Consider the following 23,253-nt stretch of genomic DNA (forward strand, 5'->3'; position numbering starts at 1 on the left):
TGAGTGTCACCTCGACACACATCTTATAATGACTCTGGATATGAGTGTCACCTCGACACACATCTTATAATGACCCTGGATATGAGTGTCACCTCGACACACATCTTACAATGACCCTGGAAATGAGTGTCACCTCGACACACATCTTATAATGACCCTGGATATGAGTGTCACCTCGACACACATCTTACAATGACCCTGGATATGAGTGTCACCTCGACACACATCTTATAATGACTCTGGATATGAGTGTCTCCTCGACACACATCTTATAATGACCCTGAATGTTAGTGTCTCCTTGACACCAATTTTATAATGACCCTGGATGTTGGTGTCTCCTTGACACCCATTTTATAATGACCATGGATATTTTTGTATCCTTGACACCAATCTTATAACGACCCTGGACGTTAGTGTCTCCTTGACACCCATCTTAAAATGACCCTTGATGTTTGTGTATACTTGACACCTATCTTATAATTACCCTGGATGTTAGTGTATACATGACACCCATCTTATAATGGCCCTGGATGGAAGTTTCTCCTTGACACCAATCTTATAATTACCCTGGATGCTAATCCTTGACACCATTTTACGTTGGTTTAAAAATATGAGTTAGAGGGAGATAACTCCAACAAATGAGAATGACAATATTTCACGCCGTGGTACAGATTCAAACGGTTTACCCTATAGATTGTTAGACACTTATTGAATGGGTATGAGGGGAATAGCACTTTTATGGTTCCCAGAGAAACGAACTATTTTCCGAGGCGAAGCCGAGGAAAATAGCTCGTGTCGAGGGGAACCATAAAAGTGCTATTTCCCGAATATACCCATTCAATAAGTGTTTTATTATACCTTTGCTTCATTTTCGCTATGTAAAAAGCATACATGGTGTATACTATTACAGTGACGAAGATGTCATCGTGATTAAATGACGCGTAAAATCAAGAACATTTTATTGGTAATATGTTCGTCACCATAATACCCATACCTCTGACCATGTCTGTGTTTTATAATTATAGTTCTGACAAAAAACACAACTGAAATACTGTATTAAATTAATGAAATTTTATTGATATTCAAGAAATGCACAAACAGTAAATAAGATAACATATATAATATTCCATAACAACAGTCAGTATTTATATGATCCAGTTAATTCTACTTTGTGATATTGATGGTAACATTGCAATTATTGAGATGGAAATTTCCTGGAATATAGCCTGATGTACTCATTGGGATGTTATTGCAGACATTTGTCCTAGTAGCGGCTAGCTCATATGCAGTAATGTCAGCCATTATACTTTCGAATTCGTCGTCTAAAAAGTCGGGAAGCTGGAGGTTGGAAGAGCATGTAGCTAGTTCATTTCCGTTGACAGAGTTGTGTAGTTTTGGAGACTTTGCTGGGACAACATTTTCACTTAGTATGTCCGAAATTTGGCGTTTCTTGTTTTCACTTAGTCTCTCACTATAAGACCTGATAGAGTTTTCCGATTTGTGCCCGCTTATGCCCGTGATGTGCCTTGCTTCGACTCCCTTTTGGTGAAGCGTCGTGATACATGTTGCCCGTATACAATGGTTGGTGTATTTAACAGAGAGACCTGCATCTTTGCTGAGCCGTGACATGAAATTGTTCAAAGTATTTTTACCTACAGCGCAATTATCATAACACACATTCATGCTCTGATCGACAGTTTTCTTCGGCCTTTGCCAGAAGTTGTCATTGTTAGGATTTAATTTGCTTAGGTATTTCTCAATAGTAGCCACAGGACAATTAGGATTCCCTGAAACATATGAAGAGGAAGGAAAATGAAATGCATTATTTACTTGACTCATACAAATGACAAAAGTCAATGCTAATGAAAAATGAACACGACGTAATTGTAAACGAATTTGGTATTGTTTGTATAAGCTACACCTTTAAATACGCTTTTTCAAATTTGAAATATTAAAACTATCAATAAAATCAACGTTACAGTACCTGGTTGATCATACATGCGTCCCTCCTTGTCATTGTCTCTTAAATCGTCGCCTCGATGGTTTTTTGTTTGCCGACTGGTGACGGTGACGTATCGTCTCCCTGTAGCATCAGTATTGATGTTGAAATCATTTTTCTGAATATCTCTCAGGTTCTCACGGCCTCTATTACAGAAATAGTATAGATATTCAAATATTGTCCGGTTTTGTAATCCCTCCGAGGTGTTTGTAGAAAAGATTTCACTTGCGTAAAGCTTCTCCATGTCTTTTGCATCAATTGGAGCTTTGTGTTTCGTATCCCCTAATCCCGCCTTTTTTAGGTTCACCAACACCGACTTGAACATTTCATTTGCTTTCTTAAATGCGTCGGCGTTTATAATATCCTCATCCATCGCGCTTCTTTAAAAAGTACTTTTGCAATCCATACCTGATTGTAATCATGGATTGTTTTAGTGTATCGGGATCCATCAACTTTTTTCAACTCCGCGTAAAACTTTCGAAGAATACCGTTCACATGTTCGCTTGTTTCACCCTCAAGTTCACTGATCGTTCCAAGTGATTTTTCTCGGAAGTAATCCTTCAAGATGTTTACCGCAGTTTTGATGACCTGTTGGGTTTTTGCACTGTCTCTTTCGTTTACCAACTTTGTTAGTGTTTCCTCGTCGAAGTTGTCAAATCGTGTTCCGTTTACAGCCATTTTCCCAAACACCAGCCTTGTCGCTTTGCGATGGAACGTCAATGACGTCACATAAACGTCATCTGACGTCATGAAACGTCGTCAGATGACGTCCAATCAAAATCGCTATAGAGGGAAAGTCCGCCAAATTTGAATGCAGGTAAATAGCCTTTTCCCACGGTAAATAGTCCAAATGACTATTTACCGGGGAATAGCTTTTTATGACAGTGAACATTTTAATAGCATTTCTATTGACTACTTTTTATATAGCGAAAAAGAAATAAAGGTATAATAAATATAGTTATTGACGTTCAGTGTATAGTTTTATCAAATTGATAATTATCCTCTCAGTATGAAGCGTATAATAGACAATGCTATCCCTAGTGGAGAGTTTTGAATTTGCAAAATGGGTTTTACCGTAATGTTAAAAAAGAAAAAAAAATCAATATATGTTACGAAAGCATTAAAATATACACTATATATACAATATATTCTCCTACACTGTAGAAACAGCTTAATACGGCTATTATAGAGCCTATCAGTTAAGTGTTTACATCACACTAGTAGTTTACATATCCTTATAACAGTCGTTTTTAGTCAAGCGAATCTTCACCGCACGATTGTATTCCTATTTGAATGTACAAGTAGTAAAACCAGGATCTTCTTGTGGCAAAGGATACCTTCCAGATATCGTTGGAGTCCTTCAAAGATACGAGCTACTCTCATATCTTGACACGTACCTCAGGTCATGTTCATTCCCTATAAATGTAAATAGAAGTCGATAGTGAATACCGCAATATCATCTACTGAAAACGCGGCCTTGAAAGTGAGATGTTTCAAATTCGGCTGTGTCATTCATCCTACAAACCGTACGTCATGTTGCAAGCAGCAACATCCTTATTGGATGTTCAGGTAATTTACTGCTTGTGTTCCATGTTGACATTATCAGTCACCCATGATACTATAGTGTGTGTTTTGTGCCTTCAGCACTTCCACGACGCCATAGTTCATTTCTGTGCTAACTGTGATCATTCCAGAGCTCTCCGCAACAGGTTTCTGTAGGAAATCATGACTGAATTTGGGCCCAGTGTCTTCACCACTATCATAAGCAAATATGACATTTCATTTGCTGGAACCCTTTTAGGCGAAACGGCAGGAGTCCCTTTCCAGGGTGCTGCTGATAGAAAGACATACCTGATGAAATCAGCTCGGTTCATCTTGAACGCCTTGCGTTTATTCCATCCGTGAAAGTGACTTTGATAAAAATTCACTTAAAAGAGTAATGGCTTATGATATAACCTAAAACTTACAATTTCTCTCAATTAGAAAATAAAGTACCGGCAAGCAATATAGTTAAAGTTGGTAAAATATTTGCATCAACTGAACAGATAAAGCCGAAGATATCACATCGCTTAGCTTCGGTTTTGAGCGGTGAAATCTAAAGTATCAGTCCAACACATGTCAATTAGTCAATTTTAAAGGTAGGGGAACTTAGAAGAAATTAAGGGAAATGTTTGAAATAAATGAATGTAATCACTTGTATTTGTAATAGCTTTACATGTGTAGCTACCTATGACATGCGATTAAAGTTATGAATTAAATGTTCGTTGCGGTAGTATTCATGCGTTTAAAATATCCTTTTCTTAGACTAGTTCTTTTATAATTAACGATATTTCAGCTTCCGAATCATATGGATTTCGACTAGAGATGTTCTCGCCATTAGAACACTGTCGTGTGACTGCGTTCGTTCGAATCAGTAGGTAGGACCCAAATATCGAGTTTGTGTTCAGCTTTGGCACATTTGTATATTCTTTAGACATTGATTACATCGTATTTTCATTTCTTGTCTTCTTTTCGGAATAAGAGGAGTCAAACACTCTCGGTCAAGTTCAAATCACGAAAACGGTGTTATTCCGTTACCATGGAGAATACCGGGTAATAGTATATACATATTTAAAGATGCTCCACCGCCGACAAATGGCATTTTTTCACTATCAAAATAAGGACCAGACGATTTAGTATTTTTCTTTAGTTACAAAAGTTACTTACTTTACACTATTACCAACATTGAAAAGTTTGAGCTTCTGCTTTTACTTCAAGTTAAAGATATGAAAAATAATTAATTGCATCCCGAAAAAATTCCGTGGCACTACATCCTATATGGAATGAAGTATTGATTGCGCATGCACCAAAGGCAAAATAAATTATTTTATATAACTTTTTGTGTTAATTAGACATATATATACACGATAATACACCAATTATTGTTCAAATAATTAATATCATTTATGTTCTGTCGGCGGTGGAGCATCTTTAATCTAATTTTAGGGAATATGACTGCGGCCCGTTTTCTACCTGCCTGCACGCCATATTGCGTAACATTTTCTATCGCTATAATAAAATGAACTTCCAGGACACTAACGAACAGACAGTGCGATGGACGGGAGTACGGACTTAATGTATTAAAGATAGACATTAATGAACATGGACAATGATAATGACCGATATGTGTTCACACGAACTATAATGAGGGGCACGCGAGATCCACCCCACCAAATCACATGCCAATTAGGGAGCGATTGTTTGGTAATTATCGACTAAGATGGACTGTTGCCGATTGTCTGTGCTATCAATTGAACCAATATATACGCACTAATTGTTTCTATTCTTTCACATCCCATCGTACACATAGATAGTACACCAGATGCCTGTATATACACGCGTTCAATTCCATGTTAATATCATGAAATCGATTTTCGACTAATCCGCTGATGGCAACAATCTATAACTGTTGTTAATTTCCTTTATGACATCAACAGGTTGTGAATGTTTCATTTAATTTGGTTACGCTAACCGAGTAGTTACCCGGTAAGAGAACTTGGTGACAATGTATTAGTACTTTCAGGTGTGTCCTAAATGACACGATGTCCTTCCATTGGAAGGCGTTGCTCAGCCATTTGTCACCTAAATATTATATAACGACAAACGAGTTAGTTCATTGGACAATATGTATAACTTTGTATAGAACTGAGCAATGGTTTAGGTAATATAATTAAGTAATCTGATAAAATGTCAAAGATTCACCCTTAAATACTACAACAGAGCTTGTATATTGGTCAGATATGATGGAACTGGCAGATAGGAACGAATGTTTGTGCAAACCTTCAGCTTTAATGTGATTTTCGAAAATGGAATTTAAGTTTAATATTTTACTGTTCATATACTTACAAACAATTGATTTGAGTTATTCAGTAACTGAAATTAAAGTCGGAGTCCTTTTGATGACAAGTGCCCCAGAACCTTTCGATTTAAGACGGATCGGACCAGCACTTGACATTGCGTTTGAACAATCAGAAAGCCGATATGGAATCAAATATGATGTTTTCGTACATAATTACACGGAGGGGACGTGTCCTCGACAAACTACGATCGGACATTACGCCGAGCTAGCGTACCAACAAAACATACAGGCAGTGATAGGGCCTGCCTGTTCCCAGTCCCTAGACGCCGTAGGAAGACTGGCCCAATATTTAGAGATGCCCATTATCAGTGGGGTTGGTGATCTGATCATCAGGACGGGCCCGGAGATGTATACCACACTCACTCGCACGTGTTACAACCTCGGCAAATTCTCAAGTAAGTTCTCTGTCAGAATTTCGGCACTTGTTTGAGCATTTTAGTTGTGTTTTGTCTGCTGCTGAAGCAGTAAGACATAATTTAATAATACGTAAAACTACATTTATATACGACATGGCAGTCAAAGTCATCAAAGTGATAATTAACACAAACCCAATGTAAGATAAAGATTTGAAAGAATAAACCCCAGAAATCACTTAAATCATTCACGAGATTGTACTTTTAAAATACAATTGGTATTAAATTAATGTTACTGTTATTACAGTAAGCATGATAGAGGATACATCTGATATACAATCTATCTAGTATGTTTTTTCTATTTCTTTTTTATTTATTCTATTTCTTTTTCTTAATTCTATTTCTTTTTTCTTTATTCTATTTTTTTTTCTTTATTCTATTTCTTTTTCTTAATTCTATTTCTTTTTTTTATTCTATTTCTTTTTTCTTTAATTTATGTGTTTTTTCTTTATTCTATTTCTTTTTTCTTTATCCTATTTCTTTTTTTTTCTAAACGGGTATATGATAAACGGCACATGTTAATATAAAAACAAGAGTTTGAGATATATATACATTTGTATATCCAAATACTCAATGACCCATCTTTAAAATACTGTCTTTCCTGGTTTCCAAAGAATGCATTGTAAAACGCTTTTCTCACATTAGTAAGTCACTAATCAATTTTCAGAAAATATCTGTTACACTATCATTTATTTATGAAATAAATTATTTATTTATTTATTGGTTTTCAGACATTCGATTTACTTGTAAATTACCAGTTGAATGAGGGTAGGCGTTTTGAACACTGTTATTATTAAAAAAATGAACATTATTTTTGTTTCTTTTGTTAAAGTTTAAAAGTTACTCTGAATTATTAATGAAGGTTTCCTCTCAAAACCATAAGACGTTGCTACACTTGCAAATCAACGGGAGTAAGTCATTAGAAAGAAGTGTTATGAACACTGACATTATATGTGTCGTTACAATAAAACTGAAAGGTTGTATTCTTGAAAATAACGTGTACTTTTTATCATATTTAATTAAGTATGTTTCCATTTTGAAGGCATAATTCGAGTCACAATCTATACTGACATTTCACACCTGCGCGCACAATAGGTGTAAACAAATATGTAGACGAACACGTTGTGTTAGTGTTATTTCGGACTGAAGAAGGCCCTATAATGGCTGAATATATATCCCATAAAAATGATTTTGATTTTACTTTGAATTTATTTTTACTAGCTTTATACCGTTTTTATCTCATTATCACAATCTATACATTTTAAATATAATATTTGATTTCTTGCTGTATTTGAATATTTCCCACCAGGTGTTTTTTTATATAGAACGATGATAATTAATTTACAAATACTCCAGATATTTGATTTGTAAGTTCTTAGAGCACTGCATTACAACATTTAGAATGACATTAAATGTTCATTCAATTGACTCGACACATCAGACGAGATATGTACGAGTATATTATTGATATTGTTTTATAGCCATTTAACGATGAATCATTGATTAACACCCCAATATACTCTAATGACAATGATAAACTGACAAATCGATCCTCTGTGGTCAAGTCCAAGGTCTGATGGCAATAATATATACCTACATGCCTCCGGACAGACTTCCATCCTTCACTTGACATTCATTCATCAATACATTATTTGGAATATGAACATTAATACATTGAGTGGTTCATAACTATATTCACACAATATACTCAGTAATACAAATAAAACTACAAAGACTTCGAACAAACTACTAGAGTAGCGATTACAAGTTTTGAATTAGTGTTTGTATCGCATAAATAAGCATGGTTCACAATAGAACGATCATGTTATAACTCTACAACAGTTGGTTATCGTTTATGTTTACACACAATGTGTAAACACCTACGGGCCTCTTATTGGTTATCTCCACTCTCCCATGATTTCGATTGGCTTTCAACTTCTGATTACTTTTCACCGCGCATGTTTTAAACGGTATTGCATTGACTGTATACCGTATACTAGGCAGTAGTAGCTCTCCATTTATATTTTATGACGGAAAGACGATATGACGCAGTATGAGGTGGTTAGATTTTCGGAGTGTAGATAGAAATAGAGATATAGTTGTGGGATAAACGAGTTTCCCAACACATGACTGTTATTAATCATATTGGTCTAACACCATTACCGCAGAGATTGCGGTTAACACCGGAAGAATGCAGGAATTTGATGTGGTAAAGGTCCACAAAATTGTCAAAATACTAAATTCTGCTGAATTAATCAACAACTGAGGTAGCCCACTTGGTGGAGCAGACATTGTAGATTTTACAGTATTGTAAACTTTACAGTAGTGTAAACACTACTAACTTTACAGTAGTGTAAACACTACTAACTTCACACTACTAACTTTACAGTAGTGTAAACACTACTACCTTTCCTTACCAGCCTCCATTATGGGCCTGATGCGGCAGTACAGTTGGCAACATATCGCCGTCATCTATGACGTCGATTACATCTTTTTTGAGCTGGCTGGTGGCAATCTCGTGCGAGACTTCCATAATGATGCTTCCTTTCCACGACCCCTTGACCTCCAGTTTCAAGCTTCCAAATTAGCTGACCCGGGTTCATTGTTGGTAGAGGCGAGTAAGGAAGCAAGATGTAAGTTGATCTAAAAACGAAGTGTAGAGTTAATTTATGTGTTGAAAATTACACAAAAGGTTTATCACCGCAAATATATATTGCCACAAATATATTGATAGGTAAGCATTCATTTTATACAATTTTAAAATTCGTCAGAACAGAAATGCTGTTTTAAACTATTAGGTTGATCAATAATTTGATAAAATTGTATTGTTTACAAGTAGACTAAAGAAAACATTTGAAGAGAAAATAAAAAAAAACATATTTCAAGATCTGATCTGTATAAGCGTTATAATTAGAAAGAAGGACAATACATATTTGTACATGTATATCATTACGACTTATACTACATGTAGCATTGTACTTCTATACTAATACAAAACAATCATATGCACTTTCGTTTCCAGTCGTGGTGATTTTCTGTGATGCTGAACTTCTCCGGACCTTCATGTACCGGGCCTATCAGCTAGGGATGGCTGATGGCGGTTATGTGTTCCTCACCATGGAACTATTTCCTAGTGACTGGCTGGGTTACTACACCGAATTCCTACGCAGTATGTAATCCGTTAGTTATACAGTCAATCTGAGAAAGTTACCCAACAGGATATGCTGCTCTGGGTTTTATCAAAGGTTTTGAAAATGTTTTGTTGTGTTTGTCACAAAAATAACTTATACTGAGGTTACCGATCACTATGGTTATATTGTGTGAAACAAGAAAAAAAGAGGTCAATTGATTATAAAAGTTTTATTACGAATGTGTCAACCAAAACTGGAATTTAAAAAGAAGAATCGCACTACGAGCTACAATTTGGTTATTTGCTTGAATCAGTTGTTATTCATTACCTTGAATCAGTTGTTATTCATTACTCGATTATCGAACAAAATATTTAAAAACTAGAATGGATAATATTGAAGTATATTTTTATTATGACCTTGATGTTATAATCTCTGACGTAGATGACTACATGGATACTGGAGTGACCAAGGCGTACGAATCTGTCCTGATACTAACCTTGAGCCAGCCCAACACTACAGAATACAACGCTTTCGCTGAAGAGGTCAAGAGGAGAGCGCTCAGAGACTATAACTATGACTTCGGCGAGCAAACCGTAGGATTCGAATCACTTTACTACATGACAATCGCATCTTTTTCATAATCGGTGTCGAAAAATAATTCATTAATACTGAAGAAGACATGTTTTCAAAGTGTTATGGTTATCGATACCGTGAATGTTATGTTTGTATCTGTTAATCTATTGATCCAGTGTTAACACTATTTATAGGTATCGTTATAAGCCCAAATAACACCATGATATTTAATCAGTTAGACGGCAATGAATGATTTTTTGTTATTTATTTATTTATTTTTTTGTTATTTGAAAATTGTAATATTAAATGATTTAATATCTAATTATAAACCCAGTTTTTTATTTTTAAAAGATCGATTTTCTGCTAAATCTAGCTAGGTGTAATTTTATTAAATTTCTTTTGACCAGGTGAATTATTTTGTGACAGCCTTCTATGAAGGGGTGTTATATCTGTCCGAAGCCTTTAACCGGACGTTAGCGGACGGACAGAATATCACAGACGGATTGACAGTCGCCCAGAAACTCTGGAATAGTACATATCCCGGTAAGATACTAAGTAACATAAGATAGTTCTCAAATAGTCAATGTTATATCTAAGCTACATTGTACAATTATCAAAGGGTCAATGTTATATATAAACTACATTTTACAGTGACACAATTGTCAATGTTATATCTACATTTACAGTTACTCAAGAGTCAATGTTATATATAAACTACATTTTACAGTGACCCAATTGTCAATGTTATATCTACATTTACAGTTACTCGAGAGTCAATGTTATATATAAACTACATTTTACAGTGACCCAATTGTCAATGTTATATCTACATTTACAGTTACTCGAGAGTCAATGTTATATATAAACTACATTTTACAGTGACCCAATTGTCAATGTTATATCTACATTTACAGTTACTCGAGAGTCAATGTTATATATAAACTACATTTTACAGTGACCCAATAGTCAATGTTTTCTAATATGTTGAAAGTAATAACTGATAATAATATGCGAATTCCACATCAGATATTGGAATGTAAATTTGAGAATTTGACATCTACGAGTGTAATACTATTACATATTTGTACTTACAGGTATATCCGGAACAGTGGCGATTGACGAGGTCGGGGATAGACGAGCAGACTTTGATTTCCTAGACATGACGAATCCTGGCAGTAGGACATTCAGGGTAATGGTTCGATCTTCTTATACATACCTAGTTTATCCCTAATAGTATGTTCTGTAATGGTGTCTACAACATCTCAAATTATCACGCCATTTTCAACGTAATGGTTGCTGACATTATAACTTGACATTGTGAATGACAAGTGTTTGCAACTTAGTCAGTTCGCTCCGAAAGCATACAGTTTTGTTGGAAAATCAAGTTTTAAATTAAAATAAGGACGTTATCTTTATGGGTAAGACTACTCCTCATGGTGATGATCCTTCAGATGTTCTGTTGATACAGGGTTTGTGTTATCTTTGGTCATCCATACATATAGTACTCGATTCTATACTTAATAGGTCACCAATGGGTGTCTGGCTGGGAAGATCATGATTCATATTTCATTTGTAAATGTTTTCATTCAACAGTGTTTATGAATACCTTTTATACATTATTTTATAACACACTTTGATGGATGTTGGTTGATGCCTGTGAGAATCACTGATAAAACAGTTGTATGTACAAACCGAAGGAGATTTGCACTATTGGTTTAAAACTCAACATCATGTGTGTCATATTGCGAGCCTATTACACCTAACATAAGCATAGACTTTGTTTGTAGTCAGTAGGTACGTTCCTAGGATCGAGTCTGTTGTATCTTCCTGTACCTGGGGTGGAGATTCACTGGCCAAACGGACTTCCGCTGGACGAGCCCATATGTGGTTACACGGGGGAGAAATGTATCCTGAACGGTAACTATGATATTCTCTCGGTACGATATTTCAAATGTAATATTTGCACAGCATTGTGCAAATACTTTATTTTGGAAAATAAATTCTTAAGAAATCCGCTATAAGTTATATGGAAAATTAAGTTCCGCTACTGCATATTATACATATCTAAGTGTAAAATTCTATATTCACCTGTAATATCAAACAGTCATAATATTTAAATAGCATCTGTCCTTTCGAATTCGAGATACTGAGTCCCATTTGCATACTACTGCCGTGAAATCTGCTTATTAGATATAAAGTAATGCCTAAGTAAATAAACATTGATTATCGAACAATAGAATAGAACGACGCTACACAGAACAATAATTAATCAGAAATCAAATTATCAAATTTACGTTTGTCATGCAATTTTGTATATATGATATGCGATATTGATCATTTATAAAGCTAATTGATTTTAATTATTTCAAGTAATCATTTCTCTAATCTATTTTCGCACAGACAACAAAACAACACTTATTCTTGCTTTGACGTTCGTCGCCATCATCGTGGTAGCGTCCATCATCACTGTAATCATCTATAGGTGAATAACGTTTGTTACATCTCAGACATAGTAAAAATAGTGAAAATCCGCAAAACATTACAGCAGTAAAAACAAATCGTTATACGTTAATTATATATTTAATATTATATTTTGTTATTTATATATTTAATATTTTGTTTAGTCTTTATATATATTTAATATTTTGTTAAGTCTATATATATGTTTTTATATATTTAATATTTTGTTTAGTCTTTATATATGTTTTTATGTATTACATATTTTGTTAAGTCTTTGTATATGTATTTAAATATTCAATGTTTTGCACTCGAAGGAGTTTGAATCTTTACAGAATATGTCTGATAAATAATGAATCTTTACAGAATATGTCTGATACATAACTTAACATCGATATAATGTCTGGTTGTTGTTTTGTTACGCTTGATTGTTTCGTTTTATTGACTCTTGCAGAAAATTAAAATTTGACTCAGAAATCGGCAAGAAGACGTGGCTTATACCTTGGGATGATGTGAATATATCGAAGGGTGACCAAGGGGGTTCGGTACTATCGCGATCCAGAGTATCCATGTTGGCAGCAGACGGAAAGGTAATGATACAATCAAGTAGTGCACAATATTAATGTAGTTCGTTCATCCCTGTTACGATATTTGGCGGATACTATACACATTGCGACTTAATGCGATATCCCCGTCATAAAACAAGTTTTGTTGGTTTAAAACATTAACATCACAATTTATAATTTGTAAGTTGATATGCAAGTAACTTAATATAAAGACCTTAATTTGTTAGACTCAATACAAGTTTCCCCCACGATAAAACACCATTTGTTTATTTTATATACCTTTACAAAATTTGTTGTTTACAATGTCAATGTTTACACTGATAGTTACAAAATTGTCCATATATAGAAAGCAGACATGGATATAAACACAAATTAGATTCGATGCTTACACTTGTAATTGATTTCTCCACATCTACATTTTACAATGTTTGACCACTGCCACGAATTACCAGCTGGAATCTATATTATACCTTTATGTTATAATCTAGAGATAACCCATATGACGTTTCATCAACACAAACATTTCTTTACTTTACAATGTGCGTTGTTTAAAATACTGAGACATACGATTGTAAAGGTTTATCTTGTTGACGTATTTAATAACATTGTATAAATACAGATAGACGATGTTGCCCAACAGCAACTGTTTACTACTGTCGGTCACTGTAGGGGTAACGTCGTGGCCATTAGGAACCTCAAATGCTTCAACATTGACCTGAACCGAGTTGTCCTCCTGGAATTCCATCAGGTAAAAAACGACCGATCGAGCATACACATGCATCGAAAAATCCATATACCAACATTTTGCAGTTCAATATATTTTTAAATGGTATGTTCTGTCTTTTCGCTGTTGTAATTAGTATAAAATTTATATGTACTCTGGCGTATAACATATATATGGGGTCTTCCATGAGTGTTCATTTCATATGAGATTTTATGAAACGAGTCTAAGAAGTTTTTATTTTTGCGAGTCTTGGCGAGCAAAAATTAAAACTTCGAGACGAGTATCTCATACAAATGAACACAAATTTAAGATACTTTTTATCACAAATCTACAAATACCTACATAACAAAGAATTTCACGTCAAAAGCTATTGTATGACTACCATACCATTTTATATAGGATATATAGATTTACTAGTTCGTGTCTGTATCACATTAAATCTATATAAACTACAAAGTTTATATCTACCTTAGTCTATGTGTACTTATCATTGTGTTTTAGCTCCAGGGTGTTCAGCACCAGAACCTGGCCAGATTTACAGGGGCGTGTATCGAGCCAGGGAAGTGTGCTATATTAATGGAGTACTGTCCCCGGGGTAGTCTGCAGGTAAGAGACACAATAGCTAACGCGGATAATCCTGTTTGCACAATGTAAGACAGAATATGATTTTTACAGTGCTTCATTAAATTCTCGCTACTTTTTATGCTCGCGACAGCACGGATATTAGTTCATACACATATTCTTTTAGATTAAGACTTATCACATTATACACGACAAATCAGTCAAAACAGTAATTCACGTTAGAGCGGTATGACGTCAGCATTTGATTTGATTTTAATATTATAGTGCAATATTGCTGCTTCCTGTTGTAGGATATTATTGAGAACGACGACATTAACCTGGACTGGACGTTTCGCTACTCACTGATATGGGATATCATCAGGGTAAGTAGATTTAAACGGCAAAATATAAATTCAGAGGGTAAACGTAAAAAACCCTAGGGAAATCTGGATTTTATAATGATTAAACAACAATCACTAGTTGCCATTTGTAAGCTCAGTATAGAGACGACACTGCATTAATAAATCATAATGACCTTATTAGAATGTAAATGAATGAAATAAAGATACCTGCTCTATCACGCCTAATAGCACAGGCGTTTTGAGACTAACAACTTCTGTGATATTACTGCCTTTAGGGGATGCAGTACATACAAAACAGTGCGATGAAATATCATGGTCGACTGAGCAGCACGAATTGTGTGATAGACAGCCGATTTATGTTGAAGCTGACTGATTTTGGTATCCCAACGGTTTTCCTCCTGGAACGTCTGGCTTGTGTAAAAGCCAATGAAACAAACAACAATAGTAAGCAGATTTTATTACCATTATTTTGTATTAGTTTCAGAAAAACAATTTTCTTACATCAAATTTATCAAAGAAATAAAAGAACATATAGAACAGAATTACGCAAGCATATACACAATGTAAACCAATTAAACATAAGAAATCGTAAAAAATAAACTAGCATCGCAATTCGGGCAATTCCTCTTATTCTGCTTCACTAAATAACACCATTTAAAAATAATAAAGAAGCAGATGATTCCCACAGTACAGTATATACTGTATAGTTACATGTTTATAGATATATGGTCTAATATTTAGTATAATTAGGATTCCTGCAGTTCACAGTATATGTATATTTGATATAAAACTAATATTATGTATAATTAGGATTCCCGAAGTACACAGTATATGTATTTAAATGTATAATCTAATATTTAGTATAATTAGGATTCCTGCAGTTCACAGTATATGTATATTTGATATAAAACTAATATTATGTATAATTAGGATTCCTGAAGTACACAGTATATGTATTTAAATGTATAATCTAATATTTAGTATAATTAAGCATCGTTGCACTAAATTTTTTTTAATTTCATCGGGGTATAAAATAAATTTTGTTTCCAAACTTTGTGAATACGCTACAGTTTGCAAACAAAATTTATTTCATACCTCGATGAAATTTAAAACACAGTGTTATCAATAGTTTTAATTAATTTTTAAACAAAATACGTTTACATGTACGATTCCATTGATGTTTTCTATTGTGACGTCGTCACGATAACGTCATGTTTTCGTGCCATTCTCGTATTTTTTCATATTGATACGAAAAAAAGTTGGCCAATCAGAAAGACAGAATTAGTATGAAAACAAAGAAAAAATTATTATTTAGAATGTAATCTTTGGGTTTATATTTTCTAACAGAGTTGTTATGGACGGCCCCCGAGATACTCCGATCAGACTCCCGGGTAACACATAGCCCGGTGACGTATCAGAAAGGGGACACGTACAGCTTTGGCATCATCTTACAGGAGATAGTTCTACGGGGAAGTCCTTATGACGAGATGGACTACTCTACCGATGGTAAGGGGGGATATCATAACACTTTGACGTTCAAAAACATTGAACATCGAATGGCATTATCAGGGGATGCATACGAACACATAAAACTAAACATTAGGACAGTATGAACCAATAACAAACGTAAGAAGAATGCTAAGAAACATCGGACTAGAAATAGCTTTGATACCAAATCAAAACACAATGAGTGGATTTACTGGAAGACAATAAGATGGCTATCCTTGGACGAATCATTCGATCTTGTGACACGGACAGAATCATCATAAATCTGATAAATACAGTTGTATCCAATAGATTATTTAAATTTTATCTCTTTTACAGAGATCATAAAGATGGTCCAGGCACAGCCAGACAAGAACACACCATTCCGTCCGATGGTTCCCTTGGCGGCGTGCAGTAAAGAGCTCCACTTCCTTATGCAGACGTGTTGGACAGAATCCTGGGAGGATAGACCGAGTTTTGATGCTATTGCCTCATCCTTCAGGAAAATAAATTCGTAAGCAAAGCCAAATACAGACTACATTTGCCATTTCATTCAAAATAGAACTACACGCATCGCTCATATTCTATATATAGTTGAAATATACCAATTATAGCATTAACTCGAGTACTTCTTCGCATAAACTGACCTGATGAACATGTATTACTCTAGCAGTATATTAACTTTGAAGATCTTTTTAATTGTTAAGTTTGACTTGAAACATACTAGTATGACGATGATATTAATTAGTTGTACACAAAATGTGAAAGATTATAAGACTCTTTCATATGTGGATATGAAGGATAGGGATATTCTACCCGAGGGTCACAAAATGTAGTAAAACCCGAGGCTTGCCGAGGGTTTTGCAACATTTTGTGATCCCGAGGGTAGAATATCCCTATCCTTCATATCCACTTATGAAAGAGTATTTTTCTTTCATACCACGACGTTTTACTGCAATTTTACAACTATAATATCCCGCCATTTTGAAATAAATTCGAAGAAATCCACGACTGGAAGTCAATTTCCATACATGAAAAATTACGTGATATTTTCAACACAAATTCCGTTGCTTGCATCTTTTATAGTAAAACCAGTCAATTTTGTGAAAAAAAGTTAAAATTTTACTGAGGAAATAGAGATTTTGTTGACGCCGTGACGTCACGAGGCTTTATTGCATGGGTAGCCATGCAATACAGCCTCAGGCGACATGAGTGTATTGCCCTAGACCAGCCAGTATTACACGTGTAGGTATGAAAGAAATTGTTGTATCAAGTAACATTTGCTAAACCAATGAAACTGACCCGGCGATATTATATCTGGACCAATCTATTAATACTTTCAGTGGAACAAAGGGAAATATCATGGATAATTTAATGAAGCGTATGGAGCAGTATGCTAACAATCTGGAGAGTTTGGTACAGGAGCGGACCAATGCTTATCTAGAGGAAAAGAAGAAAGCTGTAGAGCTGCTACACAGACTCCTGCCGCCGTAAGTTCTGGGCAACATCGTTAGACAAGTGTATTTAATGATACATACATCATAGGACTTATTGTACATGCCATCCTTCTACTGTGTGTTGTACAAACATAAATATGCAGTTCACAGTGATTTTAGGCCTATTGCTCGAATGTTTGCGATACGAAATTATCACTTGTTTTATAGAATGATGATTATTCTTCTGAATATCACAGGTGTCACCAAAACGCACTATTAAATAGCTTATCTATAAATATTGTAAAATTGAATGTTTAAACATTAGCCCTAGGAATGATTAAATGACCGTACGTTACAACTCCTGAAGACAATTAATTTATTTTTTGTTACATCCCCAGATCCGTAGCGGACCAGCTAGAGTCTGGTCAGCAGGTGTTACCCGAATCCTACAAGTGTGTTACTATATACTTCAGTGACATCGTCGGCTTCACCACCATATCGGCCATGAGCACACCTTTAGAGGTAATGTCTCCTCTCACATAACTTACTGTAAAAGTACATCTTTGGAGGTAATGTCGCCTCTCACATAACTTACTGTAAAAGTACATCTTTGGAGGTAATGTCGTCTATCACAATAACTAACTATAAAAGTACACCTGTGGAGGTAATGTCTTCTATCACAATATCGTATTGTAAAAGTACACTTTGGAGGTTCTGTCGTCTATCACAATAACTAACTGTAAAAGTACACCTGTGGAGGTAATGTCGTCTATCACAATAACTTACTATAAAAGTACACTTTGGAGGTAATGTCTTCTATCACAATAACTTACTGTAAAAGTACACTTTGGAGGTCATGTCTTCTATCACAAAACTTACTGTAAAAGTACACCTGTGGAGGTAATGTCTTCTATAACATAGCTTACTGTAAAAGTACACCTTTGGAGGTAATGTCGTCTATCACAATAACTTACTGTAAAAGTACACCTTTGGAGGTATTGTCTTCTATCACAATAACTTACTGTAAAAGTACACCTGTGGAGGTAATGTCGTCTATCACAATAACTAACTATAAAAGTACACCTGTGGAGGTAATGTCTTCTATCACAATATCGTATTGTAAAAGTACACTTTGGAGGTTCTGTCGTCTATCACAATAACTAACTGTAAAAGTACACCTGTGGAGGTAATGTCGTCTATCACAATAACTTACTATAAAAGTACACTTTGGAGGTAATGTCTTCTATCACAATAACTTACTGTAAAAGTACACTTTGGAGGTCATGTCTTCTATCACAAAACTTACTGTAAAAGTACACCTGTGGAGGTAATGTCTTCTATAACATAGCTTACTGTAAAAGTACACCTTTGGAGGTAATGTCGTCTATCACAATAACTTACTGTAAAAGTACACCTTTGGAGGTATTGTCTTCTATCACAATAACTTACTGTAAAAGTACACCTGTGGAGGTAATGTCGTCTATCACAATAACTAACTATAAAAGTACACCTGTGGAGGTAATGTCTTCTATCACAATATCGTATTGTAAAAGTACACCTGTGGAGGTAATGTCGTCTATCACAATAACTTACTGTAAAAGTACACTTTGGAGGTAATGTCTTCTATCACAATAACTAACTATAAAAGATCACCTTTAGAGGTAATGTCTTCTATCACAATAACTTACTGTAAAAGTACACTTTGGAGGTAATGTCTTCTATCACAATAACTAACTATAAAAGATCACCTTTAGAGGTAATGTCTTCTATCACAATAACTTACTGTAAAAGTACACTTTGGAGGTAATGTCTTCTATCACAATAGCTAACTATAAAAGTACACCTTTAGAGATAATATCTCCTCTCACATAGCTTACTTTAAAAGTACAACTTTGGAGGTAATGTCTTCTATCACAATAACTAACTATAAAAGTACACCTTTAGAGATAATGTCTCCTCTCACATAGCTTACTTTAAAAGTACACTTTGGAGGTAATGTCGTCTATCACAATAACTAACTATAAAAGTACACCTTTAGAGATAATGTCTCCTCTCACATAGCTTACTTTAAAAGTACAACTTTGGAGGTAATGTCTTCTATCACAATAGCTAACTATAAAAGTACACCTTAGAGACACCTTTAGAGATAATGTCTCCTCTCACATAGCTTACTTTAAAAGTACAACTTTGGAGGTAATGTCTCTATCACAATAGCTAACTATAAAAGTACACCTTTAGAGATAATGTCTCCTCTCACATAGCTTACTTTAAAAGTACAACTTTGGAGATAATGTCTCCTCTCACAATAACTAACTGTAAAAGTACACCCTTAGAGATAATGTCTCCTCTCACATAGCTTACTTTAAAAGTACAACTTTGGATGTAATGTCTTCTAATGTCTGTGCTCGTGATATTTTTTCCACACAAGAAGCGCAGGCGATCTGAATTGTCAGATCAACACATTTGAGTGGTTTTCTTATCTATCATACAGCTCACCGTCAAAGACTCGATTTGGCGTTTATGATTACTACAAGTAAGGTGTTACTATTTCCTTGACAACACGTAATTACTGTGTGTTGAATCGTGAAGTGATCTGTTGCACATAGACCATATAATGGTTAAAGACAATGTGTGTTACTATAGGTTATTTCACTCCCCAGGTGATAGCCCTTCTGAATGAGCTGTACACGTCCTTTGATACCATCATCGACAAGTTTGACGTCTACAAGGTAAAATATCTGGTCTTATCACGTTTGAAAATACAATATTGTGCATTTTTATTTTATCTACTGTTAAATGATAGTAAATAATAAAAACATGGCGTTATAGTTCTTTCTGTTATCAAACACAGGAGCTGATTTAGATTCTATCATTTCCATCGTATATTTAGTATAAGAATAAATCAATGCATGAATTGGTTAAACATACGTATGTGGATTTAATAACAAACTGAACTTTAAATGTTTTAAGTAGACTGGCCGCAGTCTTTAGAATAATATGAATTTAAGGCAAAGCATCAGAAGAGCGCAGCTGCATGTAGATACAAGATTATAACTACATAACTTTATATTGTCTACATTTAGCTTACTAAGCTGGGTAACGACGGTAGTCAGGATAGCCGTCGATATAGTTCCGATTAATGAATGTTATAGCTGCAGTTTGATTTGAAAATAACAATTTTCAATGTTTTTGTCTCTGCGATAGGTCTGAATCCCAAATTTAAAACTAAGGGGAGATAATCTAGTAATATATTGGTTTCTAGTCTGTATTTTAAGACCCCTACATAGTTTGAGGTTTTAATGTAAAGTTATGTCGACACAAACAGGTAGAAACGATCGGCGATGCCTACATGGTGGTTTCCGGACTACCAAGAAGGAATGGAGACAATCATGCGGAACAAATAGCCAGTATGTCGTGCGAGATCCGGCGGGCTGTTCTTGGTTTTAAAATTAAACATCTCCCCGACGAGGCATTAAAAATCCGCATAGGACTACATTCTGGTAAGTCACATATTGATACGCCATCCTCTTGGGTTTAGTGACCAAAGTATACATAAATCTGTCAAATTCTTGCTTTAATGGTCAAAATGTCTGAATATTGTCTATTGGTCACTCTAGGTCCGGTTGTGGCCGGAGTGGTCGGACTGACCATGCCTCGGTACTGTCTGTTTGGAGATACCGTGAACACTGCGTCCAGGATGGAATCTAATTCAGAGGGTATGTGTTATAATTAAATTGATCGTAATGACGCAGATAACCGGCTAAAGTGATGTCCATGGCCTTATAAGTACCAGGAATATTTTATGTTGCTCATAACAGTTTTTCTCGTCAATGGGTTGTGTTTCTTTGGTGACATTTTAATGCTATATAACATACGCATAAGAGCAAGGCTGCGTGATATGCATTTTTATATTTGCTTAATTGTTTCAAGTATTTACCTTTATGCATAACGGCACAAGCAATAGTATATGCAATGTAATTAGAGTTAGTGTATTCTGTCATTGAAAACATAATAAAATGTACATGCTGTTCAGGCTACAGATAAAACATTGAGGACACTCAGAATGGCTTGATTTAGGATACACCGAAGAGAAAAGCTTTAAAGTGAATAGTCGTTCAAAGAAAACCAGTCTAAATGCGTTCATTGGCCGTCCAAAAGTTCTCACATATTAATACGACGGCCAAGTTCTGCTTACGTTTCCCAGTTCTGACCATTAAAGTAAAGGAAAGTTGAAAGCATTGAAAGCGAGGCTGCGTGTAAATGTAACCACGGACATAGTCAGCCGGGAGGACGTTTTAGGATTCCTATACTTTAAATTGATTTCTTCGTACGCAGACAGATTTTGGCGAGAGATTTTATTTTTTCTATTTCATAAGAAATTATACTGGATACATTCACATCATTTTACCGACTTTAGCCATCCTTGCCCGACTGTTCACTTTAAGGAGTAAGATCGCATTTATCAACAAAATATCTTATATATACTTGTTGTTCTGTTTACCTTCCAAGCCTTACGGATCCATATCTCCCATCCTACGAAGACAATACTCGACAAGTTCAACAAGTTCTGGATTGAGGATCGGGGCGAAATTACCGTCAAAGTAAGTTACAATATCAGTAAGTAAATCACAAGGTCAACTTAATTGGTTGTAATATTTAAATCAGTTTTAAACTCGCATTCCAGCAACAAGCCGTAGATGTGTCACGCTAGGGAGAGTTATCTAGATATGATACAGTTTTCCAATATATTCTATAACCTATGAACTAGCTGGAATGGTTTCATTTGCTGACATGCATATATATAGATAACTTTTGTATTATTATTGCGTTGTTTAAAAAATGCTCTTTGAGGTAAAACTTTACATTTGTAGGGGAAAGGCGTTATGAATACCTACTGGCTCAACGAACCGCTGGAGGACCTACTGGATTAGTAGAGGACACAGTGAACTATTTTGTCGAGGAGTGTTTATGTTAATTTGTCTGTTAACAGATGTTGTGTGATATGCTAAATGGACATTGCAAATAGACAGATTAATTTATTTTGTGTATAACTCATGTTTAGGGTGGTCACAGAATGTTGAATTGTTAAAAAGTGATAATGCGTTGTTCTTCATTTCACAATCAGATAAAGGGGTTTAGTAAGAGATTCACAATTATATCACAATCCCGTTCCAATTCTACTTCCATATTATAACCACAAAAATGCCAAAATGATATATTTACACAGTTTAATTCAATAGAACAAGAAAAGCTCATTTCGAATTCATACTCAATACTGATATTCATTTTGTTTTAATTGTAACTTGATTAATGCATTATTATTCATTCCGCAAAATGATAAATGTCCGACTACTTCTATTCATTTGATCAACAAATGTTCTTATATTGGTTATGAAGTCAAAATTGTAAAGAATATTTAATAAAATAGAAAGTGTTTCCTCTTAGTTATATTGCTGTTATTTCTAATACAAAAGCATCATTTGATAGAGAGTATGAAAATGAAATGTGAGTTAGGACGGGGGTGGGGAGGTGAGGGGGGGGGGGGGGGTCAAGCACCTGTCAAGTCAATGTGACTGATGCCAACAACATCCACGCACTGTGTCATATCAGGATAGGAATTCTGAATTCTGGATAAATGCATTTCTAAG

The 23,253-nt window shown here is 34.9% G+C and overlaps 2 protein-coding genes across 3 annotated transcripts; one reads left to right on the forward strand and one right to left on the reverse strand.

Annotated features, from left to right (window-relative positions):
* Positions 1-800: 800 nt before the first annotated feature.
* On the reverse strand, positions 801-2,892 carry LOC138316342 (uncharacterized). The gene is made up of 2 exons (XM_069258031.1): positions 1,985-2,892; positions 801-1,787 (listed from the first exon to the last, which is right to left on the reverse strand). The coding sequence occupies exons 1-2, from the start codon at positions 2,370-2,372 to the stop codon at positions 1,165-1,167; spliced, it is 1,011 nt and encodes a 336-aa protein (XP_069114132.1). The 5' UTR covers positions 2,373-2,892; the 3' UTR covers positions 801-1,164.
* A 2,682-nt stretch (positions 2,893-5,574) lies between these two features.
* LOC138316341 (atrial natriuretic peptide receptor 1-like) lies at positions 5,575-23,041 on the forward strand. 2 transcript variants are annotated; one of them, XM_069258029.1, is made up of 22 exons: positions 5,575-6,292; positions 8,731-8,943; positions 9,333-9,479; positions 9,883-10,034; positions 10,422-10,557; positions 11,109-11,203; positions 11,802-11,931; positions 12,415-12,496; positions 12,926-13,061; positions 13,657-13,785; positions 14,263-14,367; positions 14,634-14,705; positions 14,960-15,128; positions 16,032-16,190; positions 16,509-16,683; positions 17,513-17,659; positions 18,004-18,127; positions 20,266-20,334; positions 20,931-21,105; positions 21,223-21,321; positions 22,115-22,206; positions 22,477-23,041. In XM_069258029.1, the coding sequence occupies exons 1-22, from the start codon at positions 5,845-5,847 to the stop codon at positions 22,534-22,536; spliced, it is 3,114 nt and encodes a 1,037-aa protein (XP_069114130.1). In that variant the 5' UTR covers positions 5,575-5,844; the 3' UTR covers positions 22,537-23,041. The 2 variants fall into 2 exon arrangements, with proteins under 2 accessions (XP_069114130.1, XP_069114131.1); XM_069258030.1 differs by lacking the exon at positions 21,223-21,321.
* The last annotated feature ends 212 nt before the right edge of the window (positions 23,042-23,253 follow it).

This window comes from Argopecten irradians, chromosome 2 (genome assembly GCF_041381155.1).
Source record: "Argopecten irradians isolate NY chromosome 2, Ai_NY, whole genome shotgun sequence".
Classification (NCBI taxonomy): domain Eukaryota; kingdom Metazoa; phylum Mollusca; class Bivalvia; order Pectinida; family Pectinidae; genus Argopecten; species Argopecten irradians.